Raw genomic sequence first — 18280 nt, 5'->3', positions numbered from 1 at the left:
ATTACTTTAAACAGTTTCGAGTCGTCTCTCGAGCAGTTTGGAAGCAGTTTTCAAGCAGGATTTTAAGGAAATGTTTCAAGACATTATATTTTCAAGCAGTTTCCAGAGCAGTTCCTTAAGTTTTAATTTTGAACTGGGTTTCGAGTAGTTTTTTGAGCAGTTTCGACTCGACCTGGTTTCGAGCATTTTTTTCAGTAGTTTTCATGCAGGATGTTAAGAAGATATTTCAAGATTTATTTCGATTTTTTTTTCAAGCAGTTTTTCGAGCAGTTCTTCAAGTTTTAATTTTGAACCGGGTTTCGAGTAGTTTTGTGAGCAGTTTCTTGAGCAAATTATTTTGAAAAGTTTTTCGAGAAATTTTTTCGGGTCGTCTCGAGCGGTTTAGAAGCAGTTTTCATGCAGGATTTTAAGAAGATATTTCAAGATGTATTTCAAGCGTTTTTTTTTTTCAAGCAGTTTCTCGAGCAGTTCTTCAATTTGCAATTTTTAACCGGGTTTCAAGTAGTTTTTTTGAGCAAATTATTTTGAAAAGTTTTTTGAGAATATTTTTGGAAGCAGTTTTTAAGCAGGATTTTAAAGAGATATTTCAAGATGTATTTCGAGCGTTTTTTTTTCAAGTAGTTTTTCGAGCAGTCTTGGGAACAGTTTTTCAAGCTGTTTCTCCATGCATTTATCCGAACAGTTTATTCAAACGAGCTTTGGAGCCGATTCTGACTTGATTATCAAGTAGTATTTGTAGTAGTTTTTCGAGAGGCTTTGCGAGCAGTTTCTTCGAGTTTGTTAGATTTTCAAGAAGTTTTCGAGCTGTTTTTTTTTTAGCTATTTTTCGAACAGTTTTTCGAGATGATGCTGCTTGTGTATTTTTTTTAGTAATTCTTTAATCTGTTTCTCAACCATTAGGTCGTGTTGACTTTTAGATATACTCTATGCCATTTTTCGAGCAGTTATTTTGAGTAATTACTGGAGTAGTTCTTTCAAGCGCAGCTGTTTGAGAAGTTTTGCTAATAATTTTTTTTCGAACTGTTTTTCGATCGAATAGTATTTTTGATTTGTTCCATTCTGTTTACGGTTTGGTACAGTTTTCATCTTAAACGACTTCATAACTTGCCGTTGCTTGAAAGTTGGAGACATTTTCATTTTTGTAGTCACAATACGTACCTGAAAAATCTGGTCTCTTCGGCAATATTTGCTTCACCTTCGCGGCCTTCTGGTGATTCATGAGATCCGGTTTTTGTTCCACTGCCTGTCTTTCTGGTTCTTGCCAAACGAAAGATTTAAGACCATTATGGATAGTGCTTGCAGGAAAAACAAACTTACGAAGTGCATTCAGCAGAAATTTTTTTTGGAACTTCGTGTACGGTAGTGTATGCGTAGACTTACAGCAATTTTCCAGTAATAATCATGTAATTATTTTAAAAAAAAACCTATTTTGACGTAGTCCTACGTCAAAAACGGTTCCTCACCCACCGATGATCCAAAGGCGTTCGACGAATCCACCGACGGATGGGTGACCGCGATTCTGGTTTGGACGAAACCTGCCATCCCAAAACATTGGACTGATTGGACGACCGCCCAATTCGAACATAGGGCGCAAACTTCAAATGATGAGATGGCGGTTGGAAAACCGCAACCAGCAGAAACAACAAAAACAGCGCCTACTGCGACCGAACCGAATCGAATCGAACCGAACCGAATGTTGCTGGCAAAGGGTCCTTTTTTTTTTGCCCCGAAAAGTGATCTTGTCTCATTCTCAATTTTAGGACATAAATTTCATTGAACCATCATCGGAAATTGGATACTTTTTTCGCTCCCTACTGGTGGTGCCGGGGGGAAATTTAATCCGTTCTCCGTTGTAATCGAAAGTAGGTACTTCGGTGGCTACTGCGGCGAAGCAACCCAAAAAGAACCAACAACAACAACAAAAAAGTTAGTTAAACACACGGATGTGGCAAGGCTCCATTCGAAACCGTCGTCGTTATCCTTTGCACTTTGCCCGTTTAGGTCCGAGTGCGATCGCACATCGATCGGATTCTTCGAAAGACAGAACCCGGTCGATCCTTCTTCGGAGGTTCAAATTACAGTTCCTTCAAAGATGCATGTGTTTTTTTATTATGTTGAGCCTTTCGTTCGAGTAAAAAAAACGCTGGACTGCTGGTGGTTCTCATGGCCTATTTTATCGTTAAAGCTCTAGAAGTGTTGCCTAGTGAATTATTCCATTCTCTTGTGTCAAAAAAAAATTACCATTCCTGGGACGAAACTGCGTTGCAAAGAAAAAAAGCAAATAAAGGAAATTTATAGACGAGTCACAGTCAAAACAAACACCCAACTTTCGGCAAAGAACAACTAGCAAATAGAGGTGACAGGTAGGCCGCCTCCAGTTTATGTCGCATGGGCGGCAGACAGACAGACAAAGGGTAATAAAATTTGTTTTTATGGTCTTTGCCGTCGGGGCCCGCCAGGAGAGGTCATCAAATCTGTGCATTCCGTTATCTCCTTTGTGGCCGCACTATGCTTCGGGTGACTAAAACATTTTGACGTTTCTGATTCCGATGTTACAAGACGCAAAATGACAGAATCACTATCGGCGTTTACCCGTCGGGCCTAGCTGGCTGGCGCCAGGTAATAAAATAAAATTGACATTTTTATTGCGATCACTTACCGTGTTTGTTTTTTGGTTCTTTCTATTCAAAGATGATGAATGGAATGATGATAAGTGATCTTGAATTTATTGCTGTGAACAATCGTTAATTTGTGTTCTCGAGTATCTGGTTATCAAAGCTGATTTGATAATCGAAAATAAAACGCCTTCGCAATCAACAGTCGAACCTCCAAACACTGCGCTCAAGACCGTTGGTTCAATCGAAAATCCAGACACGGCACCCAGAAGACGCGTGCATTTTTCCACCATTCCACACGAACAATCGGCAGCAATTTCGCGTCATTCGCAAATGAGGTGCTAAACCATCGTTTTATATACTCTTTCTTCGGTTGCTTTGCACTGCTCTGCTGCTGTCACATTTCGACTTAATCCTGGGTGACATTTTACGAGCTTTTCTTTCAGCACAGCACCGGGGAAAATTTTCCCGGCACATCTGTCAACTGGGAATTCGGTACCGCGCGCCGTGCAAATTTCGGACTAATCCACGCCTGGCTGGAGGTGACGGCTTTGTTTTGACACACACACACACGGCCGTCTTCGATCGTTCGGGCTTTCAGTCAGCGCTGCCAGCAGCTTCTGCTTCTGACAGCTGGTTAATGTTTATTTATTCGGATGTCTTCTGCCTGCCTCCTGCTGCATCATCATCGGCACAGCTCGAAAGAAAGAGTTATAAATTATTTCCAGAAAGTGGAAGAAGGGATTATTTACGGGTTTGTATGAAAAAGTTTTAATCACAAAAATAAAATTACCAAACAGACACCCACACGTCCGAGGACCGCCGAGTAAGAAGTGAGGTTTATAATTTATTGGCCACGCCAGATTCCTGCACGCCGTTGTTGTTTTCATAATTTTGACGAAGTGCTCACGCGAATCATCGCCACTAACAGCTTGTTTGACGGTTTTTATCGACAATGTGCGGTGTTTTTTTCACGACGCTGGTTATTGTTTTTAAACAATGTTGAATTACTGTTTCGGAACCGGATCTCCCGGGGATGAGCGCGGAGCCGGTGCAAGGAACTCCGGAGTGCTTGTTGTTGTTGTTGTTGTTGTTGTTGTTGTTACTCTGTTTCGGCCACCGGTTTTGTCGTGAATACGACTTACTTTACTATGGGGCGCCTTTTCAAAATTAGCCATATGGAAGAATGGGCAGAACTTAATCGCGAATATCTCGACTTGTATTAATGGTAGCAACATAATTCTTTCACCATTTCATCAAAAATATGATCAGGAATTCAGGATAATATTTTGAACAGTGTGCGATAACCACAAACAACTCAAAAATTAAGTTTTCTTAAAATTTGAAAACAACGCGGAAAACTTTTTACTTTCGCTTGGGTTTTTCGCGCAAGGACGACGTTTTTGAGATAGTCAGGCACATATCTTCAACTGAATGCGTATAAAAGGGGAACCGTGGTCGAAAATCGATCATTTCTTTTCGTGCGTTCGATGGAAGCAGACGTCGTGGGAGTGGAATCATCAACCAGCAGCGACAGAGAATGCACCTTCTGCGTGGTTAATAAAAACCTCAAACGCTCAGGTCGCATCTCTCATTCGCTTGCTGGCCATCGAAGCGCGAGGACCAGCCAGCAGCAGCAGCGGGAGTTAACCAGCAGCGAGAGAGAATGCACCTTCTGCGTGGTTAATAAAAACCTCAAACGCTCAGGTCGCATCTCTCATTCGCTTGCTGGCCATCGAGGCGAGAGGACCAGCCAGCAGCAGCAGCGGGAGTTAACCAGCAGCGAGAGAGAATGCACCTTCTGCGTGGTTAATAAAAACCTCAAACGCTCAGGTCGCATCTCTCATTCGCTTGCTGGCCATCAAGGCGAGAGGACCAGCCAGCAGCAGCAGCGGGAGTTAACCAGCAGCGAGAGTGAATGCACCTTCTGCGTGGTTAATAAAAACCTCAAACGCTCAGGTCGCATCTCTCATTCGCTTGCTGGCCACCAAGGCGAGAACCAGCAGCGACTGAAACAGGATTCTGAGTCTGTTATTGGATCTAAATTTAGGTCTTGAACTCAGGGTCCAGTTCTCTATTCCAGACTTCTATTCGGTTCTTCTTAAAACCATAATAATACTCCTAAAGAATTATGCGGAATTTACTTTACTGTACCTCTATACAACCCATTTTTGTCGTGAATACGACTTACTTTACTGTGGGGTGCCTTTTCAAAATTTACCCTCTGAGAGAGTGATAAGAATCAGAACGCGTTCTAAGGAAGAGAACAAAATATCTGCTGCTGTACAACAAATCGTCCGGGAAAAATGTTCCGAAAAGTGGTGAATATCGCAGTGAGTTCCTCAATTTGGTCCTTGTGAATGCTAGAAACGAGTCCCTTCAGCATATTGATAGTTTTTTTCAATAAAATATGCAAATCCGAAATGAAATAATCGACATTTAAATTCTGTATGCGGCTATTTTTATAGCCGTTAGGACCGCCCATTAATGAAAAAGCTACAAACGAAATCAGGTAGAAACAAGCCTCTCAACAAAACTTGAATCAGTTTGGATTGTATCGCCACTGCGAGCAGATGTGTTTTGTGTCGTCTGCACGCTTTCGACAAGAGCGATTACGTCACAGCTGCCAGTCATTAGCATTGGGATAAAAACAACGGTGGAGAGCATTGCACAATATCAGCCGTTATAATGGCTCTAAAAATTTTCTAAAGAACTATTAGGATTTGTTGTTCGCAAATCGTAGGGAAATATCCTCAGTTTACTACAATTCAAGAACAGTTTGCTTAGATTTGTGCACTTTTCGCTGTGTGAAACTCACAGTAATCGAGATCAAGTGAAGCCTTCTTTGTTTTTGCGAAAAATGTTCCAGAGTTTAATGTCGTAGAGAATTACGCAATTTGACTTTTCTGAATGCTAGAAACGAGTCCCTTCAGCATATTGATAGTTTCTTTCAATAAATTATGCAAATCCGAAATGAAATAATCAACATTAAAATTCTGAATGCGGCTATTTTTATAGCCGTTAGGACCGCCCATTAGTGAAAAAGCTACAAACGAAATCACATAAAAGGAAATCTCTTAACAAAAATTGAATTAGTTTGGATTTTATCGCCCCTATGAGCAGATGTGTTTTGTGTCGTCTGCACAGCTAGTTTCGCTTTCGACAAGAGCGAATTCGTCACAGCTGCCAGTCATTAGCATTGGGAAAAAAACAACGGTGGAGAGCATTGCACAATATCAGCCGTTCTAATGGCTCTAAAAGTTTTCTAAAGAACTATTAGGATTTGTTGTTTGCAAATCGTAGGGAAATATCCTCAGTTTACTACATATCAAGAACAGTTTGCTTAGATTTGTGCACTTTTCGCTGTGTGAAATTCACAGTAATCGAGATCAAGTGAAGCTTTCTTTGTTTTTGCGAAAAATGTGAAAAAGGGGAATGCGTGCATAATTCATACAATTGATATTCGGAAGTGTTAAGGAACATGTCAGTTGTTTTCGTATTCACGACATCCAGTTATGTCTCTGACATTACCCACCCGCCTTTTTTTTATCATCTCGTAAATCTTGATGAGCTCTTGATCTGGAAACATGAAATTATTGGAGCGTGTTTTTCTCCTAAACGTTTTTTTTTCGAAATCAGGTTTCATTAGAGGAGCGATCATAAACTTAATATCTGGACATTGGTAATCAACTCGGTATTCCAGGATTGATTTAATTAAATGAAACAGTTTAACAGCGGAAATAAATCTTGTTTTATTGTACCTACAAAAACAAAATATAAACAGCTGGTCGTTTGCATTGAAGCAAAATACAACTAAAAGTGGACAACGATGGGGAACATTATGCAATATCAACTCTTCTAATGACTCCAAATGTTATCGGAAGAACTATAAAGATTCATTCTTTGAAAATCTGAGATAAAAATCATCAGTTTAGTGCAAATCTAGAATAATTTGATCAGCTTTGTGTAGTGCGAATAAAGCCAACATTTGACTGCTTCGCGTTCGAGCAAAATGCTCCGAACATTGTTTAGTATCGTAGAGAATTCCCAAATTTGGCCCTTCTGAAAGTCAGAAATTAATCCCGTACAGCATTTTGATAGTTTCTTTCACTGAAATATGCAAATCCGAAACGAAATAATAGCCATAAAAATCTTTTATGTTGCTATTTTTGTGGGGACCGCCCATTTGTGAAAAAGCCACAAACAAAATCACGTAAAAAGAATGCTCCTAACCAAAATTGTTTCAGTATGGAATCAATCGGCACTGTGAACAGTTCTGCTGGTCGTTTGCATTGTAGCAAAATACTCCGAAAAGTGGACAAAGATGGGGAACATTATGCAAAATCAGCCCTTCTGATGGCTCCAAATGTTATCGGAAGAACTATAAGTATTGATTCTTTGCAAATCGGAGATAAAAATCATCAGTTTAGTGCAAATTTTGAATAATTTGATTAGCTTTGTGCACTTTTCGCATTAAATGAATGCGAATAAAGCCAACATTTGACTGCTTCGCGTTCGAGAAAAATGCTCCGTACAGTGTTTAATATCGTCGATAATTTCACAATTTGGCCTTCCTAAATGCCAGGAATGAATCTCGTACAGCATTCTGATAGGTTCCTTCACTGAAATAAGTAAATCCGAAATGAAATAATCGACATAAAAATTCTATATCGTGCTCTTTTTGTGGCGTTGAGTCCGCCCATTTGTGAAAAAGCTACAAACGAAATCACGTAAAAAGAGCGATTGGGTCATCCTGCTGGTGGTCGTCTGCATTGGAGCAAAATACAACGAAAAGTGGACAACAATGGGGAACATTATGCAACAACAACTCTTCTAATGGCTCCGATTGTTATCGGAATAACTGTAAAGATTGCTTCTTTGCAAATCGGAGCTAAACATCATCAATTTAGTGCAAATCTAGATTAATTTAATTAGCTTTGTGCACTTTTCGAAGTTCTAAATTCGCTCCGAACGAGTGCGAATAAAGCCAACATTTGACTGCATCGTGTTTGAGAAAAATGCCTCGAACAGTGTTTTATATCGTAGAGAATTCCATAATTTGAAATGCCAGGAATAAATCCTGTACAGCATTTTAATAGTTTCTTCCACTGAAATATGCAAATCCGAAAGGAAATAGAAGACATCAAAATTCTGTATGTAGCTATTTTTGTGGGGACCGCCCATTCATAAATCACGTAAAAAAAAATTTAACCCAAAATTGGTTCAGTATGGAAGCAATCGACACTGTGAGCAGTTCTGCTGCGGGACGTTCGCGGTGCCAATTCCGCTTCAAACATGAGCGATTGCATCATCCTGTTGCTGGTCGTTTGCCATGGAGCAAAATTTACAGCATTCTGATAGGTTCATTCACTGAAATAAGTAAATCCGAAATGAAATAATCGACATAAAAATTCTGTATCGTGCTATTTTTGTGGCGTTGAATCCGCCCATTTGTGAAAAAGCTACAAACGAAATCACGTAAAAAGAGCTCTTCTAATGGCTCCGAATGTTATCGGAAGAACTGTAGAGATTGCTTCTTTGCAAATCGGAGCTAAACACCATCAATATAGTGCAAATCTGGAATAATTTTATTAGCTTTGTGCACTTTTCGAAGTTCTAAATTCGCTCCAAACGAGTGCGAATAAAGCCGACATTTGACTGCATCGTGTTTGAGGAAAATGCCCCGAACAGTGATTTATATCGTAGAGAATTCCAAAATTTAAATGCCAGGAATAAATCCCGTACAGCATTTTGATAGTTTCTTCCACTGAAATATGCAAATCCGAAAGGAAATAGAAGACATCAAAATTCTATATGTGGCGTTTTTTGTGGGGACCGCCATAAAAAACGTACCAATGAAATCACGTAAAAAGAAAACTTTTACCCAAAATTGGTTCAGTATGGAAGCAATCGACATTGTGAGCAGTTCTGCTGCGAGACGTTCGCGGTGCCGATTTCGCTCCAAACAAGAGCGATTGCGCCCCTGCTGCTGGTCGTTTGCCATGGAGCAAAATTTCAATGAAAAGTGGACAACGATGGGGAACATTATGCAAAATCAACTCTTCTAATGGCTCCGAATATTATCAGAAGAACTATAAAGATTGATTCTTTGCAAATCGGAAATAAAAATCATCAGTTTAGTGCAAATCTAGCATAATTTGATTAGTTTTGTGTACTTCTCGCACCAAACGAGTGCGAATAAATTCTACATTTCACTGCATCGCGTTCGAGAAAAATGTTCCGAACAGTGTTTAATATCGTAGAGAATTCCAGAATTTGGCCCTTCTGAATGCCAAGAATGAATCGTACAGCATTTTGATAGTTTCTTCCACCGAAATACGTAAATCCGAAATGAAATAACATACAAATTTCGAATTTTGCTATTCGTGCCTTTCTCTATAGAAAGGTATTAGAATTGTTGGAATAACCGACTGTCGAACGGAGCCTCGGAGACCTATAGTGTTACATACTATTCGACTCAGCTCGACGCGATCGGAATGTCTGTCACTTTTCAAAGATTTTCACCGCTCAATTCTCTCGGAGATGGCTGAAACGATTTCAACAAGCTCAGGCTCGTTTGAAAACTACTGTTGATCAAGCTGGAGGCTCAAATGGCTGTGGCTTCTAGTTTCGGAGATATAATGGTATAAGTGACATGAACGACAAAACGTGAAGTTTTGTTTCGCTCATTTTTCTCAGATAAGGCTTATGCGGTTTTTAGCAAGCCTAGGCTCGTTTGAAAGCTACTATTGAATTGTGAATCAAGTTCAAAAATCAAATAGCTGACACTTCCAGTTCCGGAGATATGATGATTTAAGTAACTGGTATAAGTGACTATCCGCACATTTTTCATGGGCTGAATTTTCTCTAAGATGACTCAACAAATTTCGATAAACTTTGCCTTATTTGAAAGTCGACAATGTCAAACAAATTTGGAAGGGTAATGGCGGACATTTCCGTTTCGAGAGATGCAATATTATAGGGCAACAAGGAAATTTGGAAGTTTTTGTTTTCGGAAGAACCCTAGATCTCGACGTTCCATGCATTTTTTAAATACTCGGCATTTTTTTATCGATTCAGGATCGAATTTTTTTTAGGAAATTCGAAAACAAGTCGGGAATTTTTTCAAGACGATATTTTTCAAACGAAAATTTTTCGAGAGCTTTCAAGATAGTTGGTAACAAGGAATTTTTCCCTTAGTTTTACGGCTTTTAAGCTAATTTTCAAGAAATAGGGAAAAGTTTTATAGTCCACAATTCGAAATATATTGTTGTCCTTCTTCTTGCAAGACCTGTCGAAATGAACGATTTGCTGACAGTATTGATACGCGGTTTGTTGGTTTTCGTAGGTGACCAGTGATTCAAATGGCCATCGAATTCCATTTCGATCGGATGTCACATAAGAAGGAATTGGTTCCGTTGAGCGCATGCGCACGACACACACCCCATTCAGAACTAGAGATGAGTGGAGGGGTTCCGTTGAACCGTTCATTCGTTCTTGTAAATTTTTGCATCTCATCGAAAAAAATGTGGGTCTCTTAGGAGTACTTTCCTGATAGTCGCAAAGGTCTGGAGGTGGAGTCGTCATAGCCATTAACTCTTGCCTTACTTCTGCAGATATCGGGTGAAGTTCATATTTTCTGCTCCGTCTGTAAGCGCCGAAATATAATAAAATTGACTTTGAAGAAGTCAAGCGTAGACTAAGTATAATAATATTGAGTGTAGAATTTGTGACATTCACTATGAACGTGATGGACACTGGCAACCACGTAGAAACTCTTTACACCGACTTTAGTAAAGCTTTCGATCGTACTGACACACCATTACCTTTATATAAACTACAAAAAATTGGCATAGAACATAACCTTCGGGAGTGGCTCGTAGCATACTTAACAAATCGTATACAAGTAGTTCGCCTCCAAAACATTAACTCTGAACCAATTAATGTAGCATCCGGCGTACCTCAGGGCTCTCACCTAGGACCTCTTCTTTTCATTTTACATATAAACGACATTTCCTTCATACTCAAAAATCCAAAAGTGCTTATATATGCAGACGACATGAAACTCTAAAACTTAAAAATATCAACGACCCTGTAATATTCCAGAACGGAATTAATCTATCCCACAATTGGTGCTGCAAAAGTCTACTCCAACTCAATGTAAAAAAAATGTAACTCAATAACTTTAAGTCGGAATAACGAAACCCATTCTGTAGACATCCTTTTAGGAAATCAAGTAGTAGAAAAAAGTATAATTGTACGAGATTTAGGCGTAATCTTGGACTCAATCAATAAAGCAAATAGTCTGATGTGTTTTATTAAACGCTTCAGTCATACCTGAATACTATAAAATTGCTTAGTACATATGTCAGACCCACTTTGAAACATTGCATCTTAGTATGGATTCCATATAATATATGATTCACGAAGAACACATTGAATCGACTCGAAAACAATTTCTTGTATATGCACTTCGTAATTTAGACTGGACAGCATTTCCTCTACCATCATATGAAGCACGCTGCATGCTCATCAATATACAGACACTTGAAGGAATGCTTTATTTTATCAGCGACATTATCTCTCAACGCATTCAATCAGCTCCATTATAAGCCCTCAGTTATGAACCAAAAAATTATTTTTAGAAAGACATACTAGAACAAATTATGCAAAATTCAGTCCAATCAGTCTGGTAAAGACTGTCCCAGAAAGTATGGACGCACTTTGATTTCGCTGTAAATAATTCACAAGTGTTAGATATTCAAATTTTATTCGATATACTGATAATATTAGATTACAACAACAGAATATTATTCTCAACATTTGCATTTGCTGACTTCTTGGCGGTAAGTTTTGACACTTTTTTCCAATCTTTTTCGAACTGTTGAATGGTTTCGGCTGCCGAGACATGTTTCCTAAGATGTGCCTTCGTTAATGCCCAAAATTCCTCATTTGGTCGAAGTTGTGGGCAATTTGGTGGATTCATGCCTTTTGGGAGGAAAGTGACATTTTTGGTAGTGTACCATTCTACCGTTGATTTCGAGTAGTGGCAAGAAGCAAGATCTCGCCAGAAGACAACAGGATCCTTGTGGCTTCGAATCATGGGTAGAAGTCGTTTTTGTAAACATTCCTTGATGTATATTTCGCTGTTCATTGAAGCAGTGGTGATGAAGGGTTTCGAAATCTTACCGCAGCTACAAATTGCTTGCCAGACCATAGCTTTCTTACCAAATTTTTCGACTTCAATCGATGTCTCGGACTGGTTTAACACTCGCCCTTCTCGCACCGTATAATATTGTGATCCCGGCAAGGATTTGTAATCGACTCCATGATTATGCAGTTCAAATTTCCAGCAAGAATCGTATTGTACAGCTTTCGACCCCTCGGCCTGATCGATGCTTCTTGTTTCGGACTACGTTTTGGTTGTTTCTGCTTCTCATAGGTTCGAAGATTCAAACGTTCTTCAGCACGAAGAACACTTGACTTCGAAGTGCCCACTTTTTTGACCACATCCCGAACTGAAACGTCCTTCTTTTGCTCGAACGCCTTCAGTATACGTTTATCCAACTGAGGGTTAGCAGGACCTTTTTTCGACCCGTTTTCGGTTTATCCTCAAAGGTGTTATCCTCACCGAACTTCCTGATTGCATTTCGCACGGCTTTTTCACTTACTCCTTCCATTTTTGCTATCTTTCTCAGTGACAGTCCGCGTTCTGTGCACCATGTGTACACAATTTTCCGACGTTGTTCTGCTGAATGTCCACGCATTTCGAAACAAACCAATGAAACCGAATAAACAACTGCACAAGTGGTTAGAGAAGAGTGTAAACAACAGGACGCAACCATAAAAATTGACAGATTCTGAACCATTGCGAAATGGCAGCGGTTTTTGGTTGCGTCCAAACTTTCTGGAACAGTCTTTAATGCGCCATTACAATCAATACTGCGAACAGCTTGACCTTACTATGTCAAAAATTCAAATAAAATTTTAGTTTTGTCATAGAAATAATGCTTAGTATGTAAGTGAATATTGTAAACCATCTATAGGTAGTCTGCTTGACGAAATAAATGAATAGATTTGCAACTTTTACTGTATTTCTGAAACCAGCCACCGTTTCAAAATACGCAGTTAGTTTATGTACTCTCTCAAAGAATTCGATTACTTTCGCTTATATATATATATATATATATATATATATATATATATATATATATGTACATATATATATATATATATATATATATATATATATATATATATATATATATATATATATATATATATATATATATATATATATATATATATATATATATATATATATATATATATATATATATATATATATATGAAATATTGAAGAACTATCGCAGTTGTTGTCGGGCAAACTGAATGTATATTGCACTATTACTTTTGTTTAGTTGTATTTAAAATTTTTTCTCAAGATCGATATTCATTCATGACGGTAATATTCAACTGTACGATGATACGAAAGACTAATATAGTGTCGTTGAGGTTTATATATAAACAGCATAAATGTTTCACGGTTGCTCCTAGCAACGTCGAAAAAAGCACGTGCCGCGAAGTTTGGTTATTCCTACTACTGTCCGGTGTTCTAGTTGACAGTTAGCTGCGTTGACATTTGACAACAAAACCAAGAATTTACCAAATTGATCAGTATTCGATCAATAATCGCCTATCTTTCTTTCATCTTTTTTTTTCAGGTACGCTCAAGAAATGGAATTGGAGGCAGCGTATGAAGCACTAGCGGACTACTCGCTCCAGGAGGCTCCTTTCTACGAGGCACCAGTCAAAGTGATACCCCAGCAAACACACAATTCATTCTCCTTCCGACTCGGCCCGATGGCTGCGTCCTCGCTGATGCTGGCCGGCGTTGGTGGCAGCAGCGCCGTTGGTGGCGGTGGCGGCGGCGGCCGTGGAATTGGAGGAAAGTTAATGCCATTGAACGTTAGTAGCAGCAACAGTGGCAGTAGTGGAGGCTCGGTAACGCAGTCAATGGCATCTTCCGGTGTCCAGTCATCACTGGTACCGTCACTGGTTCTACCACCCGCCATCGGTGGTGGTGGTGGTCTTATGAAAACGAAGAAAAATTTGAAAAAATCCGTCAGCTTTTTGCCGACATTTGTGCAGGTAGGTGCAACCTCGCTCCACACAGGTTAATTAATCAGTATGCGATGCGGGTCCTCTCCACTATTATTCACATCTTTATGGTAGCCATTAGAAACGTGATCAATTGACATGACAGGAGGGGGAGGGAAGGAGTGATCAACTGAATGGACAATCGACAAAGAATTCTGTCTCCAGAATAAATGCAGTCAATTTTCAACCGAGAAGGAAATTGATCCAATGAAATATTCATGGAATCAAACTGAAAAAAAAACAATCCATTACTCGATTCTGATTGCATCATCTCACCGTTCAAGTACACCAAACTCATTATCGTTACTACGCACAATCAAATCGAACGTTTTACGACTTTTTTTTTGCTTCTATCGACCAGTCAGACGCGCAGCTGAATTGGGGTATTATTACAACGCTAGTTAACAAATGTCAACAAATGAGAGCCGCGAAAAAAAATGAAACCGTGAAAAGTAGGCACAGAAAATAATTATGACAGTTGAGTGGACGGATCGCTACTGTTTCGCCCAGTCTGCTTCGTTATCTTTGTTCGTTCGTTCGTTCGAAGCGACACACACACGACGCCAGCAGTCGACGTGACAGCAGCCGACGAAACCCGTTGCGACGATCACAGGACAGAGAGCAATATGAAATATTGTCTGGTCGAATTATAATCGCATATTTAACGGGTTTAATTATGAAGCCGTCATATTTTTGCCATTCTTCGCTCGCTACTGGTCTGGATTAAGCACTGGATTTTGCTTTTTCGTTTTTGTACGAGCTGTTTCATTTTCCACCGAAATGAAAAATGGGCCCAGAGTTGCCGGTTTCCGTTGCAAGGTTTGTTACTGTGAAGCATATGGTTGGCGTGGAAAAAACGGCACGTTAAGGTTTTAATTTGTGCTGAATAGGTTGGTAAAAGGTAGAAAATTGGATGCCACACGAGTTGCAGTCAAGCGATTTCATACGACGATGACCGGAATATTGCTGAAACGGCATCAATAGAAGTTTCTTTCGCGTTGTTTTGTCATTCAAAGTGGATTTTGTATGAGTCCTGAACAGGCGCGTACACAGGGGGGGGGGGTTTAGGGGTTCAAACCCCCCCCCCCCCCCGAAACAAAAAATTATAACCCATGGGAAACATTGTGATATAAATTGTACATGTGTTGATTTATCACCATGTTCTAAAACCCCCCCCCCCCCCCCCCCCGAAAATTTTCTCTGGCTACGCGCCTGGTCCTGAACAAACAAAAAATTGTTGAAAACGGTGAACCGGTCAAAAAGATTGTACTCGGAAATGAATAAACTATAACCATTCACTTAGGTTTGTATTGTATGGTTGAATCGGTTCTTCTTTCCGATAAGCATGCACTTGACCACCACTGAAAAGGTTGAGTTCCTTGTGATCTACGCTCGCCGAGACAAGAAGCTTGTCTTTTCGCTTCTCAGGTGTTTTACAAATTTCAACCTTTATAATCATCCAATGACGTCCTTTAGTACAAAAAAAAAACAAAACTGTTGTCTCTGTTCCCGTCTAGCACGAACCGTGCTTAGTGGTAAGATACCAATTCCTGCCAAATAATACGTTTCCTTGTGATCGCATCAAAGATAGGAGGGTGCTCTTGTCCCGCACGGAACCACCCGCGATCCCATTTCAACCAGAATATTAGTTGATTTTCTGAATTCGATTGGTTAAAATTTGGTACAACTAATCGATTGTTGTTTTAACTAAACTGTCATTTTTGTTTTTCGATTAGCATTACAAAATCAGAACTGATCTGATCTCTAAGTGATTTTGATGATCATGTCAAGTCGAGATCAGTAAAGATCTAAATTCTAAAATAAATACTTCTGATTCGATCCGAAATGATTGATGTAGAAAAAAGTTTTTAATCAGCAAAAGTGCCCGGAGGGACGAATAAATTAGCGAAATTATTAAATTTACCTAAAATGAGTATTGAAAGATGATGCCTTCAAACGGTTGAACTAAAGTTATGCACTGATAATTTTAGTCAATTTATATGAGCTTGGGTGCATCAACCGCTGGGAATTGAAATTTTGCGACGGCAATTCAAACGCGCCATTCAATCGCAGCGCGTTCTGTGTGTTTGAAACCTTTCGCTCCTGTTACTTTTATAAATTAAATTCATGTCAAAAAGCGTTCTATTGCTAATGCATAAACATCATCTTCGGTATCAAACAGCTGGAAGTAAATCAATGATCGAATTTGAAGCATAAAATTTTTGCGCATACCTGAAAGATTACGAGATGATCATTCATTAACATTTTCTAATTTGTCACCAAATCTTTTTCATCTTAAACAAGGTTAACTTTATCACAACACCGCCGTTATATATACACTTGTTATCATAAATTTCTCAAATCGAATGAACACAATTTCACCAAACGCTTTAACCATCGATGTTGTTTTCATGGACATTTCGAAACGACGCGAACAGGTATCGCAATTTTATGATCGAAGGGTTCTCCGTGCGTTAGCTTCGCTCATTGATGGTGCTGCAACTACAGATGGCTTGCCAAACCAAGAGTTTTTCTAATGAATTCATTCACCACCTTATTCCTTGCTCTGGAACAATTTTCCTTGATGTCGATCTGGATTTTTGTCTTTTTCTATAGAAAGGTTATAGAATTGCTGGAAAACCCGAACTTCGAACGGAGCCTCGGATACCCACGGTGTTATGTACCATTCGACTCAGCTCGGCGTGTGTACTTTTTAAAGATTTTCTTACCGTTCAATTTTATCAGATATGACTTAGTTGATTTTAACACGATTCGTTTAAAAGCTACTACTGGATCATTTATCAAGTTTGAAGATGGCTGTCACTTCCGGTTCCGGAGATTTAATAGTATAAATGACGTAAGCGGCAAAACACGTCTATTTTCCCTCTCAATTTTCTCAGATATAGCTTAGCCGTTTTTAACACGTCTAGGCTCATTTGAAAGCTACTGTTGAATTGTGGATCAAGTTCGAAAACCAAATGACTGTCACTTCTGGTTCCGCTGATATAATGGTATAAATGACGTAAGCGACAAAACACGTTGTTTTCTTACCGTTCCATTTTCTCAAAAAATGGCAGAGCCTATTTCTCCAAGTCTAGACTCGTTTGCAAGCTACTTTGGAAATTTTCACGAGGTTCGAAAATCGAATGGTTATCAATTCCGGTATAAGTGACGTATCCGACTAATCGCAGATTTTTCATTGGTGGAATTTTTCTTAACGAATTTTAATAATTTAATTTGTTTAATCTTGTCAAGACGCAGAGTTGGCTTGAGCTAGTTTTAAATTTGAGAACAGTATCTAATGAGGAAAACAGATTGAAAAATGATATGCGAATGCAACTATGTTATTAAAATCGTGAAAAAGCTATCGCAGAGACGGGACTCGAACCCGTACCTGTCTCCTGTCCGGAGAAATCGTTTTTCCAATTCAACTATCCTGCATGTAAAGCACTCGAAGAAACAGACTAATTGAGGGCAGAAACAGCTGGCGGAGAGGTTACTGAATGAAAAAATTACACAGATAAAAAAATCAAAATTCCGGTCATTTTTTTTTTTTGAAACTTGTTTTGCACTTTTATTAACTGTTTTAAATAACAATGAATATTTTTGATTGCAGCTCCGACCATAGAGAGACATCTGACGAGCAAGTTTTAGAATACGTGTGACACACAGTTGAAAAAACATGGTGTCAAGAAAAAGTCGATCAAAGTTTTTATTCGTGACTAACCATGGCTGGGTGCGCATCATCCCCCCTTTTATTACAAACTTTTCAGTTCACGATTATTGCTTTATCATTTCTAAGAGTATTTTCTAAAAAAAATTGAGCAACAAATTATTCACTGGGCTTCGATTTGTTTTGAAGCATATTTGGGAGAGGGGCTTCGCTAACTTCATATGAACTTAGCGAAGTACTCAAAAAAAACTTTAAAAAATTGAGCAACAAATTCAAAATTACCATAACTAATTAGCAACAAATTAGCAACAAATTATTCACCTATTTGCGTTATCATCGGTGAGGGGTGCCTCACTAAGTTCATGCTCATGATTTTCCCGGGTAGGAGCTAGCTATGGGTTCGAGTCCCGTCTCTGCGGTAGCCTTTTGTCGCTTTTCATTGCATAGTTGTATTCTCATGTTATTTTTCCAATCTCTATTCACTATTTTTAGTAAAAATGCGTACTGCAAAATCTCCTGGTTTTTTTTCGAAATCGATGTACTGTATTTTCTTGATTTTCATGCCAAATGTACTGATTTTCGTAAAATAAAAATACGAGCGTTAGGTATAAATAATATGAATTATCTTTGGGGCAAATTTAACATGCTTTTACCCGGTTATTACGCAAGGTAATCACAGTTTGACAGTTAATTGTCATTGATCATAAAATTTTTACAAGTTCGATAATTTTAATTTGATTATACACCTCATATTGTATTTTGAAAGTACTATATGGAATGAAAAGTGCCGGGTCTCTCACAGAAAAGACGTGAATAGTTTCGATCCGTGTAT

General features: G+C 38.9%; 1 protein-coding gene across 2 annotated transcripts in view; it reads left to right on the top strand.

The window, feature by feature from the left end:
* The window catches only part of LOC131432378 (ETS-like protein pointed), a 351236-nt gene that overhangs the window by 30270 nt on the left and 302686 nt on the right, over nt 1-18280 (top strand). For both annotated transcript variants that reach the window (XM_058598615.1, XM_058598617.1), the window contains one exon: nt 13340-13766. In XM_058598615.1, coding sequence (XP_058454598.1) covers nt 13353-13766 — 414 coding nt within the window. In that variant the 5' untranslated portion in view covers nt 13340-13352. The remainder of the gene's footprint in view (nt 1-13339; nt 13767-18280) is intronic.

This window comes from Malaya genurostris, chromosome 1 (assembly GCF_030247185.1).
Source record: "Malaya genurostris strain Urasoe2022 chromosome 1, Malgen_1.1, whole genome shotgun sequence".
Classification (NCBI taxonomy): domain Eukaryota; kingdom Metazoa; phylum Arthropoda; class Insecta; order Diptera; family Culicidae; genus Malaya; species Malaya genurostris.
The sequence above is the reverse complement of the archived record's forward strand: the minus strand, read 5'-3'. Positions and strand labels throughout refer to the sequence as shown.